This window comes from Sceloporus undulatus, chromosome 6 (genome assembly GCF_019175285.1).
Source record: "Sceloporus undulatus isolate JIND9_A2432 ecotype Alabama chromosome 6, SceUnd_v1.1, whole genome shotgun sequence".
Classification (NCBI taxonomy): domain Eukaryota; kingdom Metazoa; phylum Chordata; class Lepidosauria; order Squamata; family Phrynosomatidae; genus Sceloporus; species Sceloporus undulatus.
Window position 1 is genome coordinate 78,686,714 of NC_056527.1, and position 16,872 is coordinate 78,703,585.

At 40.7% G+C, this 16,872-nt stretch overlaps 1 protein-coding gene across 5 annotated transcripts in view; it reads right to left on the reverse strand.

The window, feature by feature from the left end:
* SH2D4A (SH2 domain containing 4A) overlaps nucleotides 1-16,872 on the reverse strand; it is a 30,216-nt gene that overhangs the window by 977 nt on the left and 12,367 nt on the right. For 3 of the 5 annotated variants that reach the window (XM_042471007.1, XM_042471005.1, XM_042471006.1), the window contains 6 exons: nucleotides 14,152-14,284; nucleotides 9,186-9,266; nucleotides 7,587-7,698; nucleotides 5,640-5,859; nucleotides 3,736-3,866; nucleotides 2,931-3,151 (listed from right to left, as the gene is read on the reverse strand). In XM_042471007.1, the coding sequence (XP_042326941.1) occupies nucleotides 2,931-3,151; nucleotides 3,736-3,866; nucleotides 5,640-5,859; nucleotides 7,587-7,698; nucleotides 9,186-9,266; nucleotides 14,152-14,284 (898 nt within the window). The remainder of the gene's footprint in view (nucleotides 1-2,930; nucleotides 3,152-3,735; nucleotides 3,867-5,639; nucleotides 5,860-7,586; nucleotides 7,699-9,185; nucleotides 9,267-14,151; nucleotides 14,285-16,872) is intronic. The other 2 variants (XM_042471010.1, XM_042471009.1) reach the window with 2 other exon arrangements.

Consider the following 16,872-nt stretch of genomic DNA (forward strand, 5'->3'; position numbering starts at 1 on the left):
AAACACAGGCTGCATCCGCTCTGGAGAGATATAATCCAGTTTGACTCCACTTTAACTGTCGTGGCTCAATGATATGGAATTCTGAGAATTTTAGTTTTGTGAGACATTGAGCTTTCTCTGTCAGAGAGCTCTGGTGCCAAAACAAGCTACATTTTTAGAATTCCACAGCATTGAGCCATAGCAGCTAAAGTGGTGTCAAACTGAATTATTGCTGCTGTGTGGATGCAGCTGCAATTAAAGTGGTGTCAAATTGGATTATTCCTGTGGTGTGGATGCAGCCACAGAGAGATGTATTTTCTTCTCTTTGATATGACCTATCATATATCGTAAGAACAGCAAGTTCCAGAGCTCCGTGTATATAGGCAGGAAGGACAGATGAGTGGCAGAAAGGGCAAAGCAAAACACCCTAAGGCGGTGGGAGCAAACGCTGCTGTTGCCTGCTGCTGGTAGGATTTACAGACTCATAGTTTACAAATAGTCTAATTCACCCATAGGAGCCAGCATGGTGTAGTGGTTTGAGAGCTTGACTACTCTGGGGAACAGAGTTCAGTTCCCCGCTCTGCTATAGAAACTGGATGACCTTACGTGTGTCATGCACTGTCAGCCCCAGCAAACTCTATGATAGGGTCATCTTAGGGTTGCAATAAGTTGGAAATGACTTGAAGGCACAACAATAACAACAACACAATCTCAGTGCAATGTCACCTGTACTTCAGAGGACAGATTCAAAGCACCCAGAGCATTTGAACTACATTCCCCTCACTCCTAAAGTATTTCAGTATAGCCTGAGGAATAGGAAGAAGCTTCTTAAATGTCTCCTTCCCACAGATCTTTCTGAGAATTTTCCTTCTGAAACGTTGCACCTGAAAAAATATTTTCAAGTCTAGTTTTGGAAAAGAATGCAAATGTCTTCCAGTTATACTATTAAATAAGATTAAATAAAAACTACAGCTAATTTTCAGTGAAGCGTACCTAGCCCTGCAGATTTTTAGCACTTGCAGTCTGTGACTGTGGTAGAAGATGAAAGACACTTCAATAAGCCAGCACTTATCCAAAATTATAGCCTTTTTACAATGGGGCAACTGTTAAGCTTGAGTATAAACTTGCATGTGAGATTGCTTTTGAGGGGCTAATTCATGACTTTACAATATAACAGGCTGGGTATGTGGGAAACTTTGAAGTTAATTGATCTAGTGTTTGAAGGGACGTTGGTCTAGTACAGTTTTAAAAAATAAAGACATTGACAGAGTCATCCTTTTATTAATGATCTAAACCAGTGGTTCCCAACCTTCCTAATGCCACGACCTTTTAATACAGTTCCTTATGTTGTGGTGACCCCCAACCATGAAATTATTTCCCTTGCTACTTCATAACTGTAATTAAATAGGTGTTTTCCAATGGTCTTAGGCGACCCCCATGAAAGGGTCCTTCGACCCCCAAAGGGGTCCTGACCCACAGGTTGGGAATCACTGATCTAAAAATTTTAAATATATATTTAAGAAATCTGTAGAATATGCAGGCTGGTTGTTATTATTAAACAAAAGTAGAAAACGTGGGCATTTTTTATAAATGCAGAATAATTTCAGAATTTTAACAAATTTTCTTCATGGTTCATATATTGTATGTATGGAATGAGGGATTGTTGCTGGTGTGGGAGGGTCTCCCACCACCACAAATAATGATAGTGCAGTGTGAAGTGGTTAAATGTCAGTACTTCACCCACTCCCTCACAAACCACAAGGTTGTGAGTTCAATCCCAGCCAGGGGCTCAGGTTCGACTCAGCATAGCATCCTTCCAAGGTTGCTAAAACGAACACCCAGCTTGTTGGGGACAGTTAGCTTACGCATTGTAAACTGCTCACAGAGTGTTTAAGTGCACTGATAAGTGGTATAGAAATATACTTACTATTGCTATATTAATATGATTGAGCCCTGTAGCAAACCAATTGTTAGATTCATTATCCACCTTGCCTTTCTATACTGTGTGTCCCCCCCCCCACTCTCCTTCTAACTGACTAGTTTTCATACATTTTCATCTTTTACCTCATATTATTATTAACAACAACAACACTGTTCTGTGCCTTCAAGTTGTTCCCGATTTATGGCGACCTTATCATGGGATTTTCTTGGCAAGATCTGTTGAGGGGAGATTTCCCTTTGCATTCCTCTGAGGCTCAGAGAGTGTGACTTGCCCAAGATCACTCCATGGTTTTCTAGGGATTCAAATCCTGTTCTCCAGAGTCTTACTCTGATACTCAAACCACTACACTATGGTGGCTCTAACAACAACAACAACAACAACAAATATTTTTTAAAACATTTTTAAAAAGCACTGCAAAGTTCTTTGGTAAATAGGGAAGGTGGTTCATGTCCTCATCATCCCACACATTGGCCGTGTCTATCTTTTCTCCAATTAAATCTGATCACCGACAAAACTGGTTTACAGAGCTTAGCTTGTTGTGGAGGTTTCATTACCTGGCATTCCCATGGCCAATTTCTTGGTCACTCAGTTGCAGACTTATTGGCAGTGATTGACAAGTCAACAACCATTGTGAAATGCCTCTGGTACCCGTGGATCACTGACTACAGTGTAATTCCAGAACAAAATGGCAGACAGCTTTTCAGCTGCTGCTAACAGCAAAACCATGGCCAGGAGAATGAATGAATGGTTTACTTACAAGAAGTAATTTTGCCTATGTAGTTTGGAGCACACCTTGTAACCATGGGACAGTGAAGGATATGTTTGTTCTGAAATCAGTGAGGATATCTTCAAACTCTCCCTGCTGCTTTAAAATGTAACACCAGTCTTCAGCCTTATATTTCTATAGAACACCCAACTTTAAGTCCTGCAGAAATAACATTTTACTACCAGAAGACTTCTTTAGCATAATCATATTATAAGCTGAAACAAGGTCAACAATGGGACCCACCTTGTGGTAGTCAACCAGGTCAGCCAACGTTGAATGCTGTAGCTGATCCACACCAAGGAAGCTATAGGAGTCCCCAGAAGCATCTATCAAGAAGTGTTTGCATCCTTCTGTTGACAAATGTGAAAGAACATAACCTTTGATCTTTTGACTGACCCGGATCAGAAAACTTCCTGGTGCCAAACCACTTAGAAGTTCTTCTGCTTCCTTGGTGGTTAAAATACCTGTTCCAAAAACAAAGGCAGGCACTCAACATGCTTGCATCTCCTACAGTAGTGATGTCAAATAGATCTCGTTGGTCTGGTGCGGCGGCCTGGGGCTGAAAGTAAGGCTCGGAAGAGCGGAGTGTCCGCACACTCCCAAGCCCTACCTCACACTGCTGACGCCATCATGGCTTGCCCCCATTCACAATGGGGCCGCCATGATGATGTACATGTGGCGCAGTATCTAAATGGCACTGTGCCACACATACATCATCATTGCATGTGAGGGTGCCAATGGTGCCTCGGCAGCAGTGCACAAAGGCAGCTCCTTTTCATTTCATGGCTCCTTTTTGGAGTGGTTCGTTGCTGCGCCCGTGCGGTTACTGCCTCTGGCAGCCCCTTTCTTCTCATCTGTACAGCCATGTTGTTAGTAGTTATGTGCCTTCAAGTCAATTATTATCATTGCTGTTGTTTGCTTCATTGATGCCTCACATTTCTTACACATTAATACATTCATGTTAATGTTTCTTTTCTTTATTTTTTTAAAGAAAACATTGGAAAACAGTCCCATCATCTTCCATCCCAACAAGGGGCTGTTTACTCACCATGGAACCAAGGTGCTATGCTATCCATTGATTTCTCAAAGCCAGCTCGGATGGGGAGCTGCTCTTCTTTGAACCACTGAACAATAGCTTCCTGAGTAGAACTGGAGACCGTTCTCCGTATTCCCTGTTTTCTGTGAAGGCAAAGGAATTGGTGGTTTACCAATTTTACAATTTGCCCTGGATGTACAAGTAAATACACAGTTTAAAACAGAGACATTTTTACTGAACATGATAGATGAGAATACAGAGAAAAACTATGGGGAGAATAATCTTCTATATGATATCAGCAGCCAGAATGGTATATGCAAGACTGTGGAAATCGGAATTGACACCTAAGATAGAAGATTGGAGTACAGTATGAAGCTGCTAGACATGTTGGAAATGGCCAAACTAACCAGAAGATTTAACAAAGAACCAAAGGAATTTACAAAAGACTGGAATAAAGTAATAAAGTTTCTATCTCAAAAATGGGAGAAAAAAGTGTCGAAAGATTCTGAATGAATGAATTTTATTATGGCATACAGCCAGCATAAAGCAATAAAATGTTTAGAAAAATTACCTTACATCCAGTTAGAAACATTTATAAAGATTCTGAATGAACACTAATTTGGGTCATAGAGACAGTTATACTTTAAAATTATCATTAATATTATTGAAGACAGGTATCGTGAACAGATACATTTACAGAGAAGTAAAGAAATGTATGTAAGGAGGAAAGATTAAGCAACTTCATAGGAAAGAGAGATTGTATAAATGTGGAAAAAGCATGTATGTGACAACAATAACAACAGCAAAAAAGATACACAATAGTAAAAAAATAAGTATACCAATTGCTCAAGAAATAAGGAAGTAAATAAAAAAGAGAAAATGGACAATTTGTCCTGGATTTGTCCTGGATTTGCATACTATATGAATGCAAGGACAAGCAAGTTAACTCAGATTGGACTGCTTGCACAAAAGACACACTACTTTTTCATAATAAATTATATTCATTCATAGCAGTGCAGGCTGTGGGTTTTGGAGGGTCCTTGGACAAGATGCCCATTTTTGACAATCTCATTCTTCATCCTGTAGTAGCCAAGGAGCCTTTGTTTGCCTACATCATTGGGACACAAACAAGTATGTGAGGCACGTCAATGCCAATATGCCTTTGCTATTTGTTTGTTCACCCAGATAAGTCTACTAAGCAGCAACAGGGAGCAGCCATATGCCCAAGGGGCTTCAGATGTTGCTAATGGATCCCCCCTCAGAGGCATGGGTCCAACCAAGCCCATCTCTGATTCATATGAATGTTCATTTCTGGTCCTACATATTCTCTAAACAGCCTTGAGCTTGCAAAAGAGGAAAGGGGTGCCAGAAATGTAACCAGTAAATACAAAGTGCTGGATCTATCTTTTAAAAATATATATCTTAATTCTTTTTAAAGCCTTCTCAGCTAGTGAGCACCTTGTATTAAAATGTGATTTTAAAATGCACAAACTCCTTCTAAAATGCCTGGAATTGAACCAGGGGCACCTGGTGGCTTCTGTGTTTGTGGAGGAGATGAGTCTATTAGTCCAGATATTAAACTGCTATATAAAGTGCTAAACCTCTTCAGAGGGTTTCAGATTCAACACATTAGATAGCTCCTTTAAAATGTGGATTGAACCCTGGAGTGGATTCACTGCCCCACTGACATGGAAGCCACCAACTGTTGTTGAAATTAATAAGCGGCCATTTCTTACAAAGTCTCAGCTGTTCAACTCTGGCTTCACAGTCTTGCTTCTAACCTTGAAGATCCATTACAAAAAGGGGAAACCATGGCTTCATGACCACAGTGAGAAACAGCTATCTGAGACCTTGCAAAACCCTTCCCTTACCGAACCCTGACCTTTCTTTACTCAGCCAAGCCTTCAGAGACTGACCTCTCTGGTCTTCCATTGACTATTCTAGGAGCAGGAAGGTTTTTAGGCTTTGGTGGCAAAGGAGGAGGAACCATCTGTTTTTGCTCTCCTGCCTTTAAGATCTTGGAAATTTCAGCTGCTTTTCCTTTGTGGATGCCTTGCAGCGAAAGCCTCTTGTAGTCATCCCGGGCGTGTTTGGCAACAGTGCGTCGCCTCTCATCTTCTGCTTTTGACCGTTGTACTGAAATGATTAGAGAATATTGCTGTTACTCAGTTTTTTCAAGGCTGAAGCATCTGTGCTCGTACTGAAATCTTAAGATACACAAGATATAGAGGAACTCAGGAAGAACAAAATAAATGCAACGTTATTTGGTAATAAATATGATATGAAGTCGAAGGCTTTCATGGCCAGCATCCATAGTTTTGGGTGGGTTTTCAGGCTATGATGCCATATTCTCGAGGAGTTTATTCCTGATGTTTTGCCAGCATCTCTGGCTGGTATCTTCAGAGAATTCTCTTCATTCTCTGAAGATGCCAGCCACAGATGCTGGCAAAACATCAGGAATAAACACTTCTAGAATATGGCCACATAGCCTGAAAACCCACCAAAACATATGATACCTCTAGACTGAGTTCATTCAATGCTGCATTGTTGCTTTGGTGTTCTTACCTGCTCTGGCCAGCAGCAACATTGCAAGGTAGTGCAAATATGTATTGCACAGAAAATCTTCAATTTCTTATTTCTAGATAAGTTGTATACAGGTAGAAGAAGTTTAAACTTCCCTCCTGTTTTCCCTCCACCATGCTGGTTGTCAGATGGTTTCTGAACTCATGCAATATATATCATGTAAATACATAAATGCCTTTGTAACATTCTTAAAAACTGTTGTTTGTCTCCTGTCAGCCCAAGGTAATCCTGCTGTGGAATTTCCCAGAACACAGGAAACGCATGGGGTTGGGTGCGCGGGGACAGGATTTGAGAACACAACAGATGCAGAGGAAAGCAAGAAAACAAAACAAGTCTGGAGCTGTAGAGCACAGCAGTAGTTTCTGGTCAGATTCTCAATTTGAAATTTAGGCCATCCACTTAGTATTCGTAATCTGTAAATTTGTAGTCTACAAATTTGCAGTCTATACAAACCATATGGTATAATTCAATGTACATTTCTATTCATTGGGTGTCTAACTTTCAAATAAAACAAATGAAGTCTAGTGACCTTACCTCCATCCCTTCCATGAACTGCTCTGTATCTTTTAAATTAAACAAGTCAGAGGAGTTACCTGGGGGTGCAGGGGGTGCGTACCACGTAAGATGACACCACAAACTACTTTCAATCCAGCTGGGGAAAAGACACCAGTATTTCACTGGCATCAAATCTCTCGACTCTTAGGCAATGGCTTTTTCCAGGCTTGCTATCCAAGATGCTTTATCATCAAGGATGGGAGCTGCCCTAAACCATGAGTTATATTTGGTTTATCTAGCTCAGTGATGGTGAACCTTTTAGAGGCCGAGTGCCCAACCTGCAACTCATAATCCACTTATTTATTGCAAAGTGCCATGTCCCTCTGGCTTTCTAGTAAACTCTGGCAAGCTCTGTGCTGGGGTGACGGCACACGTGCCCACAGAGAGGGCTCTGAGTGCCACCTCTGGCACGCGTGCCATAGGTTCGCCATCACTGTCTTCCCTGATTGGCAGCAATCTCTCATGCAAAGTCCCTGATCCTTTTAAACTAGAGATGCTAGGACTGAGCCTGTGAGTTTCTGTATGCAAAGAAGACATGAATCTTCTTAGGATAAGAGTACAAACATATAATCTTCCCTTATGCATACACTCAAAGATTTTTACAGGCCTAATTCTATACTGAAAACCCCACACAAGGGACACTTGAGAATAGCTTGGTCATAAGTGAATTAAGAATGATAGTCAGCTCATAGCAACATTTTCCCATCCATTGCAAAGTGACTTACAAGATTCCAGCCAATCGGGATCTTCTTTGTCCTGTTTCTGAGTGGACTCACTGATGCGATCTCCTTGTGCTCCAGTCTCATTCATGGTTGTCCTCGTTAGATTATCTTTGTTCTGTCATAAATACACAAAGTGAGACCTTTCAATTAAGATACCAACCGTTACTCTCCTTCCTAACCGGCTATAGTTGGGAATTAATGGACAGTTTTAGCATCTTCTCTTATCTTCCCCAAAATGTTAAACAGAAGAAGACTAGTGCTAGTTGATTCAGTACAACTCATTACTACTAGACTATTAATCTCAAGCTTTTAATCACACATTAAAATTTGTCTTCTGACTACTGTTGAAGAGCATATTACCATAACAGCCATTTCCTTTGTCCACTGTAATGATACAGAAAAGAAAGGAGGGCTAGAAGATCTTTTCTGAATTGTGTTTTCAGAGGTTCAGCAAATAAGAAATAATTTTCCAATTATATAGATATGCATATATCTTCAAAAGCTGTTTATTCTGTTGTATTTACTACAGTCACTGATGCATATTATTATTTCCTGGAATCCTATATGCCCATTTCATATTATGTAGCATCACAATGACATTGCTAAGTAGTAAATTCCAGTGTCATTTCCACCACCACCACCACACTCCACTACCAAAAACACAATTTACTGGTAAACTGGGATCAACAGGGGTCTGTTTTCTGGTCAGTGAAGGAAAAGCTGCCTTTCCCTCCTGTGTGTGATCTCTGGTACAACAGGCAGAAAAAAGACTCCTGTAATAAATCCACCTTGCACCACAAATTGCTTTTGCAGGTAGCGGGTGAGAATATCAGGCAACTGCTTCCTGACTGACAGGGGGAACAGACCTCTGTCAATCATAGTGGCTGCTTACTGGTAAGTGGGGTTTAGGGGGCTTTCATGATCCCTACATAGCTGCTAAACTATGGAGCCCTGGTGGTGCGGTTAAATGCTGCTACTGCAGCCAAAATATGAGTTTGATCCTGTAGGGCTCCAGGTTGAGTCAGTCTTCCATCCTTTCATAGGCCAGTAAAATGAGAACCCAGATTGTAGGGGGCAATTGGCTAACACATTGTAAACAACTTAGAGAGTGCTTAGCAGTGTAAAGCAGTGTAGAAATGTAAGTGCTATTGCAGGTTAGAAAAGCTGCAATTGCCCAACAGGGTTCTTTATTATTATTGCTGCTACTGTTGTTGATATCACCACCATTGGTAGGGTCACGATTTTCATTATTGTTGGTACATGAGGCTAGCAATGATTTTATTAGGCCAACCAGAAGGTGCAAAAGTCATTAGACTAAATTTCAAAATACACTATATTCTTCATAGGGCAATTATGATTTTAAAAATGCAAGGACAAAAAGGTAAAATTGATGGAGTCACAGATCTGCATCTTGCTTGTCTGAGGTGCTGCAGAGTCTGTGCAGAAAGAAAGTCAGGCCCTTCGCCCAACCCTGAAAATAGGCTGCAAAGTTCCTGCAAAGGCAATACAATTTCTTTTCTTCCTTTTGCAACTATTTCTTCCCACCTCTGAATGAGTTTTTACAGTAATTCCAATACAGAGAAATCTACATTGTTTTCTTACCTGCTGAATGCCATACTTCCTTGAATGCCTGACAGAGTCTGCCAACATCTGCTCTATGCCTCTTGGTTTATTTGCAGGAGGCTAAAATTCAACCAAAATAAATATGAAAGTATGGTTTGTATAGACACTTTGGTCCCCAGATTTGAATCAATCAGCATCCATTCCAGGATATAGGTTGGAGAGCACTCATACTCACACCCCAAATTTTCAGATTCAGGATTCATGGCGCAACTGATATGAAATAAAAGTTGAACTAGGGAGACCTGAATTGAAATCCCCACTCAGCTGGAAAGTACCTTGAGAGCTCTTGGGCGAGTCAATATCTGTCAGCCTATCCCACCTCACCAAATGGTTGTTAAATGAAAGGAAATGTCTATGTATGGCAGCCTGAGCAGTCTGGAGGAAGGGCAGGATAAAGGAAGAGAGGACAAGGTGAAGGATTCTGGCATTCCAAAATCCACATACTACAAGTTCATCAAGAGCAGGATAAATGACTTCACTCTACTGAACATACACAAAATAGTGGAAGAAACAATGCAAAAGAGGCTGTCAGGACTGTTTCAGACATCTTGAACTGTTGACTTTCAGGAAGGAAGGAAGGAAGGAACTCCAAAGTATGTTAAAAGATTCATCCAACTAGTTTAATAAAGGCCAGCTTTGTGAGACAGTTTCATATACAGATTCAACTGTTTCTCAGCCAGATGTGAAAATGCATTTTATGCATTTCAATCTCCCTTGCTGCTGTACATAATAACAACTACACTCTGTGCTCTTTAGTCTTTTCTGCTTACTCTATAAGATGTATTCTGACACTGAAGCTCACTGGGGGAAAGATGGGATAGAAAGGTTAATAATAAAAGTTGTTGTAAATAACAACTATTGTTATTAACTTTGCTATACTAACTTTCCTTCAGTGAGGTCCAGTGGCCTCCCTACCGCCAATGCTTTATCCTTACAATAACTCTGTGAGCAAGGCCAGGTTAAGAAAGAATGACTAACTGGACTGAAGGCAACCTGGAAGTTTCATGGCTTACTGGGACTGGAACCTGGGCATCCCAAGTTCAGTGGTGGTTTCCATATTGTTGGGGTAGTGAATCTGCTTTGGGGTATAGCATCTATTCTTAAGGATCTATCCAATGTGCTGAACTGTATCCCCCAAAATTTTGATTTAAAGCTCAGAGCAAATTCATGGCCTAAATAACACAGGAGACTCCCAATTGCCATTGTCCAAGACCTAGTCTAATGTCCTAGCTTCCAAAACTTTCTAGCACTGCTAATCTTTTGATTTAAAAGGAAAATGTGTAGATTTCTTCTTCTCTAGTGGCACTGTAAGATGTAATACTGCACCATCTGGCCAGTAAAAGGTAAAAATATGCCAAAGACTGAGAAACACCTAGCATATTTTAAATTAATGTGTTAAATTAATATGAGCAGATTATTCATATTTACACAGTTACTAATTTGCACTGACTTACGACGATTTTTTAGGCCTTTAGGGAAGCACAGCAAATAAAAGATGGGTTTTTTTTTGGGGGGGGGGAGTTTGGTTGTTGTGCAGTTGGTAGAGGACTTTGACTTCTTCAATTATCAGAAAAGTGAGTTGCACAGATGTAAATTGGAATTAGGTGTGCATACTTTACTAACAGAATGCCAGACATTATAAGCTGGCAGATATGGGAATGGGAAGCATTATTCATTGAACCAAGTGCCATTAAAACCCATAGGAGTGAAGACAAACAACCACCCAAAGGGATGGTATTTTTACCAAACATCAAAGGAGTCACAGACAGAATAGGGAAACTAGCGAGGAAACACAACCTCCAAATGGTTTACAACCCAGGCAAGAAAATCCAGCAAATGCTTTGCTCAGCGAAGGACAGGACAGACCATCTCACAGCAACAGGAGTTTACCTCATACCATGCAGCTGCGGAGAAGTTAACATAGGGACCTCCAAACACAGTGTTCAAACACAAATCAAGGAACATGAGAGATACTGCAGACTAGGTCAGCCACAAAAGTCAGCATTAGCAGAACATGTTATAAGTCATCCTGGGCATAAAATGCTGTTTGAAAACACTGAAATTCTGAACCACGGTAATAACCATCAGGTCAGAATGCACAGGGAAGTCATTGAAATCCACAAACACCTGGACAACTTCAACAGGAAAGAAGAAATTCTTAAAGTAAACAAAGTTTGGCTACCAGTCCTGAAAAACACCAAAATCAAGAGCCAGCGAATGCAAATGAAAACCACTCAGGGTGAGGGGGATTCCCAGCAGGCAATGGATCATTAAGTAAATGGACATCCTGTAGGCCTTGCCATTCAACGACAGAACAATAAACAGATTAACATGAAAATCACTTCCTCACAAGCAATAGTATAGACATCTCACTCTCTTCCATGCCAGCTTTCTATGAAGATGCCAGTAACAGCTGCTGGCAAAACGTCAGGAATAAACTCTTCTAGAACATGGCCTCAGAGCCTGAAAAACCCACAAAAAACTATGGGTGCCGGCCATGAAAGCTTTCAACTTCACACTTAACTCTCTGATTTGCACATGAGATTTTGTGAACTAGAATGTACTTTGTCTAAACGTGAAATGGAATCCTTCCCACAACCAAGTTACTGAATATTCACTAGTTTCTACACATCTTGCATTTAAACACATTCAGTCCAGGGTGTATTCTAATTTATATATTCACCACCCAGCTCTGATATAAGTACCTCTATCTCAGAGATCATAGCTTTTATTTTCCTGCTTCCAAGTACTTGTGATTTTGTGACCAACCTCCTTAACAAACATTCCTTTGCATTAAATATTAACACAGAGACAGAAACAGTCTGCCCAGATACTTAAAGGAAACCTAGATAGGGAGAAATTTCTTGTCCTTGTTCTAAAGTAGCAGAAAAGGGAAGCTTTCTAAGGTCCATGGATATTTTTCAATAAACGAGACGCCAAACTGATCCCCCTCCCCTTTGATTTCCTTCTAGTAGCTTCAGTTTCAATCTTTTCTTGTCACAGTGAATTTCAAGATAATATGTTCAAGTTTTTAGCATAACATTTTGCTCCTGACACATGTGTGAAGGAAATAAATTTCTAAAGCAATAAAATAAATGTATTGCAAAATTGTATGTGTCCCAAAGTCCTGAAGTTCACCTAACCACTTCTGTATATTAGATCTCTGTTTAAACCACAGGAAGAGGCCACATTAGTTTAACAATCAAAGCAGAAAATCCCCAAAGTCCCTTCTCCATCTAGCAGAAATACAATCACTAACAGTTAAGCAACTCACAGTTCACTGCCCTTTTCACAATACTCCAAGTCTGCTGCCTGAGACCTCTGCTTCACTCTGACCTGACCTTGAGTATATGAACTGGGTCTCTTGGCTGTGTACCATTCTTCTGCTCTGCTCAAATTCTCTCTCTTCCTTCATGTCCAGGGGCTCTTTTTGCTCTAAACAATGACAGCACTATGATTGTACTCTCACTGCCACAACAAAGTCCTATGGAACCCTTGGAGTTTGCAGTTTAGGGAGAGGTATTTATAATTCTCATCCAGAGAGCGATACAGTTAGGCCTCCACATTTGTTGCTTTGGAGATTATCAGGATAGGGTCAGGAGTGAAGCAGATCGCTCTCCAGTCCTTCTCCTGACCTTGTCCTGATTGCATGAAAGCGTTTCAGAGATGTCGAGCTTATTCTGTCATTGAAGTGGAATTGTATTAACGCAAACTCCCAACACAAAATGCCAGGAGAATTCCACTTCAACGACAGGACAATGATAGGATAAGTGCGAAACCATCTGAAAGCCTTTTGCACAGTCGCGGTCAATTGTGCTTTCTGGATAAGTGGGACGCCATGTGCAAGTCTTTCTCATGATCAAGAAGGAAGGATGGGACAAGGACAGGAAAAGGATGGGCTATCCCCCTTCTGGTAATCTCCTTTGACCTTTGTGGCTTTGATTATTTACAGTTTTGATTAATATGTTCTCTCTAGGAATCTCGAGATCCTCCAGTGCAACTTTGCCAGAAATTGACCACAGAGTTGTGCTGGAGAACATAGACCATGAGAAAACATTTATCCAGGTATTTATAGGTCCTCCAGCATGATTCTATTATCAATCTCTGGCAGATGTTAACCACAGAGTTGCACTGGAGGACCTGGAGATTGCTAGAGAGGTATTCTCTCAGGTAAAAACAATAATATTTATTTATTTATTTATAATTTTTTATTATAAACACATATACATACAAAATATAGCAAAAATAGAACACACACATAACAATACATTTATACATATTTCATTTGTGTATGGCTTACTTAGTTAGGATAAACCTCCTAGTATCTCATAACTATGTTTTTATTTGCCTTTTCCCCACATTCACGGGGCTCCTTCACCCCTAACCCCAGTGAATGTGGAGGGACCACTGTACTCGCAAAACTACCAGCGCCAGGGTTCAATAGGATTTTGTCATGACAAGTGTTATCATTGTTTAGTGTGAAAGGGCCACAGGCTGCTCTTCCCCATATAGAGAGAAAGAGGTGCTGAAGCAGTTGTTAAAATTGTTAAAAGACGTGGAGGCTGGGGAGGTTAAAAGGGGGACTAGATGTAGTGAAAGGGAGGAGGAGGAGGAGGAAGAGCTAGAGTAGACTAAAGATAAAGACAGAATGGTGAGAAGGTCACAGGGAGGAAATGACTGGATCCCCCAGAGCCCAAGTCAGGGATGAGAAATGGTTGTTAATTATTTTAAATCACACCACTTATGGTAACCTACACCTGAAGCACTCCAACCCAGATCTACTTCAGTGTTTACCATGGTGGCTTTTCAGTCTTAAAAATGTCAGAAGATCTGAGCACCATCCAAATGTTCCAGGAACCACCATCAAATTCATGAAAGAGCTCTCTCAATATCAGCTGAGATTTCCTCTTAATGTCTGAGTAAGAACATAAGACTAGACAATTACCTGGTCTTGATTTGGGTCATTTGCAGTAGCTGAGGGGTTTCCCATATCTTTCTGCCCAATCATGGGATTTTTACTGTCTCTTGGTATTTCTGATCCAAGGCCAATGTCAGTGAGCCCTTCGACTGGACCTCGTCTAAAAAAAGGAACAAAAGGGGAATTTCACTATAACAAAATAGTATGCTTTTGAAACAATACAGTACATTCTTCATCTGCACAAATTTGCCTTGTGGTGCAAACAGAAGTTGCAAAAGGAGATACTTTACGAATGTGCATGATTAGGTTTTATAGGGGTGTGGTATGAGATAAACACACACAGGACGTATATCGCCATATACGGTGAATATGACCTCATAGCATAAGGCCTGTGCCACTTTCAAAGAGGATATATCAACTGATTCTTCGACAAAATATACACCCACAGTTGAAGCAATTTTATTGCATTTAGCCACAGGCCTTTGACAAAACACAAAGGAGTTTCTGTTAAGAAAAGCACAGACATAAGGCCCAAAACAGAAAAAAGAGAAAAACACTTTCTATTAAGATCCAGGTTTTGAAACATGCCTTAAAATTAAACCATAGTACAATTACTCACAAACGTGGCCCTCTCTGTATCCATTAACATCATAAAACACAAATAGTAATTACATGTTACATAATCTATTTTAAAACATTCCAGATTCAAACATTGTTCACATTGTATGGGAGATTGATTATTTCATAACTGAATCTCCCTTTTAATTGCTATCTCCTCCAAGGGTCTTGCTCTGATTTTCTTAGCTGCGATGCATACAGTGCAGTTGAATATCCTATTGGTATGCTATTCTATTCATTCGGTAGAAGGCGGATTACTATACCACTTCACCACTCCCACTGTTTATAAGGAAAGCAAGTATAATTCTGGTGAATTCTTCTGGTATTCTGTTGATTTTTTCTTCTACTGAAATGCAACTGCAATAGGCTGCCAATTTGCCTGGAAGGGTGCTTGAGAAAATGGCCCAATCATTTTCCCCATCTAAACTGGCCTCTGAAAATTTCTGTTAGCTTTGTAGAAGAAAAGAAGTCCTTCATATCCGTTCCCTCTTCTGACCCACCCATCCCTGCCTTACCCTCCTGAACAGAACTGGCAGCAGGTTGAGAAAGAAAATTTAGACCAAGAAACTGGCATAAAGAAAAAGCTTGAACAGCACCACTGTTCTAGAAAAACTGATGGTCATTAGCTTTGGCATTTCGGGTTTTAAAAAGAAAGATTGGAGACCTCAATTAAAGACTTTCTGTGCCAAGGCACCAAGCAGTCCCTCCAAAGAAAATGGCAAACACTCACTCAAACCATTTCCCTACTTCTTAAGTGCCACCACCCTGGCCTTGGAGGGGCAGAAGAACTGGCAGCATCTGCTGGATTTGATCCCCTTCCCCACTTCCAGTCCCTTCTCCTTTTGCGTCAGGTCTTTTGAGACTGTAAACCTGAGCACAGGGAACTGTCAAATTAACAATCTGCAAACTGCTCTGAGAGCCTTTGTGGCTGAAGAGCAAGGTCTAAATGCTCTAAATACATAAATAAATACATTTCTTTTACTTGGTCTTGGATGATATGTAAGCATTTTTGTTCATATTGGCCTGTTACAGACTGCCAAAATAAAGCTGCTTCGGGTCTCTTTGGAGGTATGCTGTTTAAATGACGCATGGGTCCTAAGAGTCCAGAGGTCGCACCAAAGCCACACTCCATTTCTAAGCACCGGAGTGCAGCTTTGGTGCAGGTTCCGGACTCTTAGGACCCATGCATCATTTAAACAGCATACCTCCAAAGAGACCCGAACCAGCTTTATTTTGGCAGTCTGTAACAGGCCATAATTTCTTAAGGACACACACCGGTAGATTAGACAATTTCTTAAGGACACACACCCTGGTAGATTAGACAAAAGTCCTTATTAATATAGCATTCTGTTCCCCCACTTTCTGACCAGGAAGGACTCAAAGGCAGGATATTCACCAAGACCTTGCTTTTGGTAGTTCCTGAGCACCTGGTATTCAAAGGAATATATTATTTGGTTGGGGTAGAACATGGAAAAGTGCCCAGTACCGATGCAGGCTTCAAGATTCTTGGAGCTGTAATCTACAAAGTGATTTCTTCAAGCTTTGGCTAGAGACAATATATAGCCCTCTTGATCAACACGTTTTGGTCTATGTGTTGGTCTTTTCAGCTACTATTTTTAGAGCATCTTGAGACACACCCCTGTTTCTTCGGTGGATTCCATTGGATAATCCCCAGTTTTTGGTGAGTTTATAGCCATCCTGATCCAAACATTTAGCAAGGGGGAACAAAGGTAAATATAGCACTTCTGTTTGCATCCTAAGGACCAGTGCTTCACCCATCCACCTACCCTCTTTACATTTCCTCTACTCAAACATGTCCTCTCCCAGTTTAACACCAAAGAAGCATTCTTCTTGTAATACCAAAAAGAAAGAAACCCATCATTGATCAGCATACATAATTATGTTCTTTGTTCTCATTTAGTTGCAAAGCAAACACCTACAGCACGAGAAATGCAGGTTTTAAATGAAACTTGTAGTGTTGTGTTCATCTATATATGTACGAAAGCCAATGTTCAGCTGCCCCACCACTCATGCCCAACCTCCCTAGGCGTGACCTCAACAAGCAAGAGAAGTAGGGAGAAACCTATGCTGTAAACAGGCAACTGACAACTCATTTAAAAGGCTTCTCTC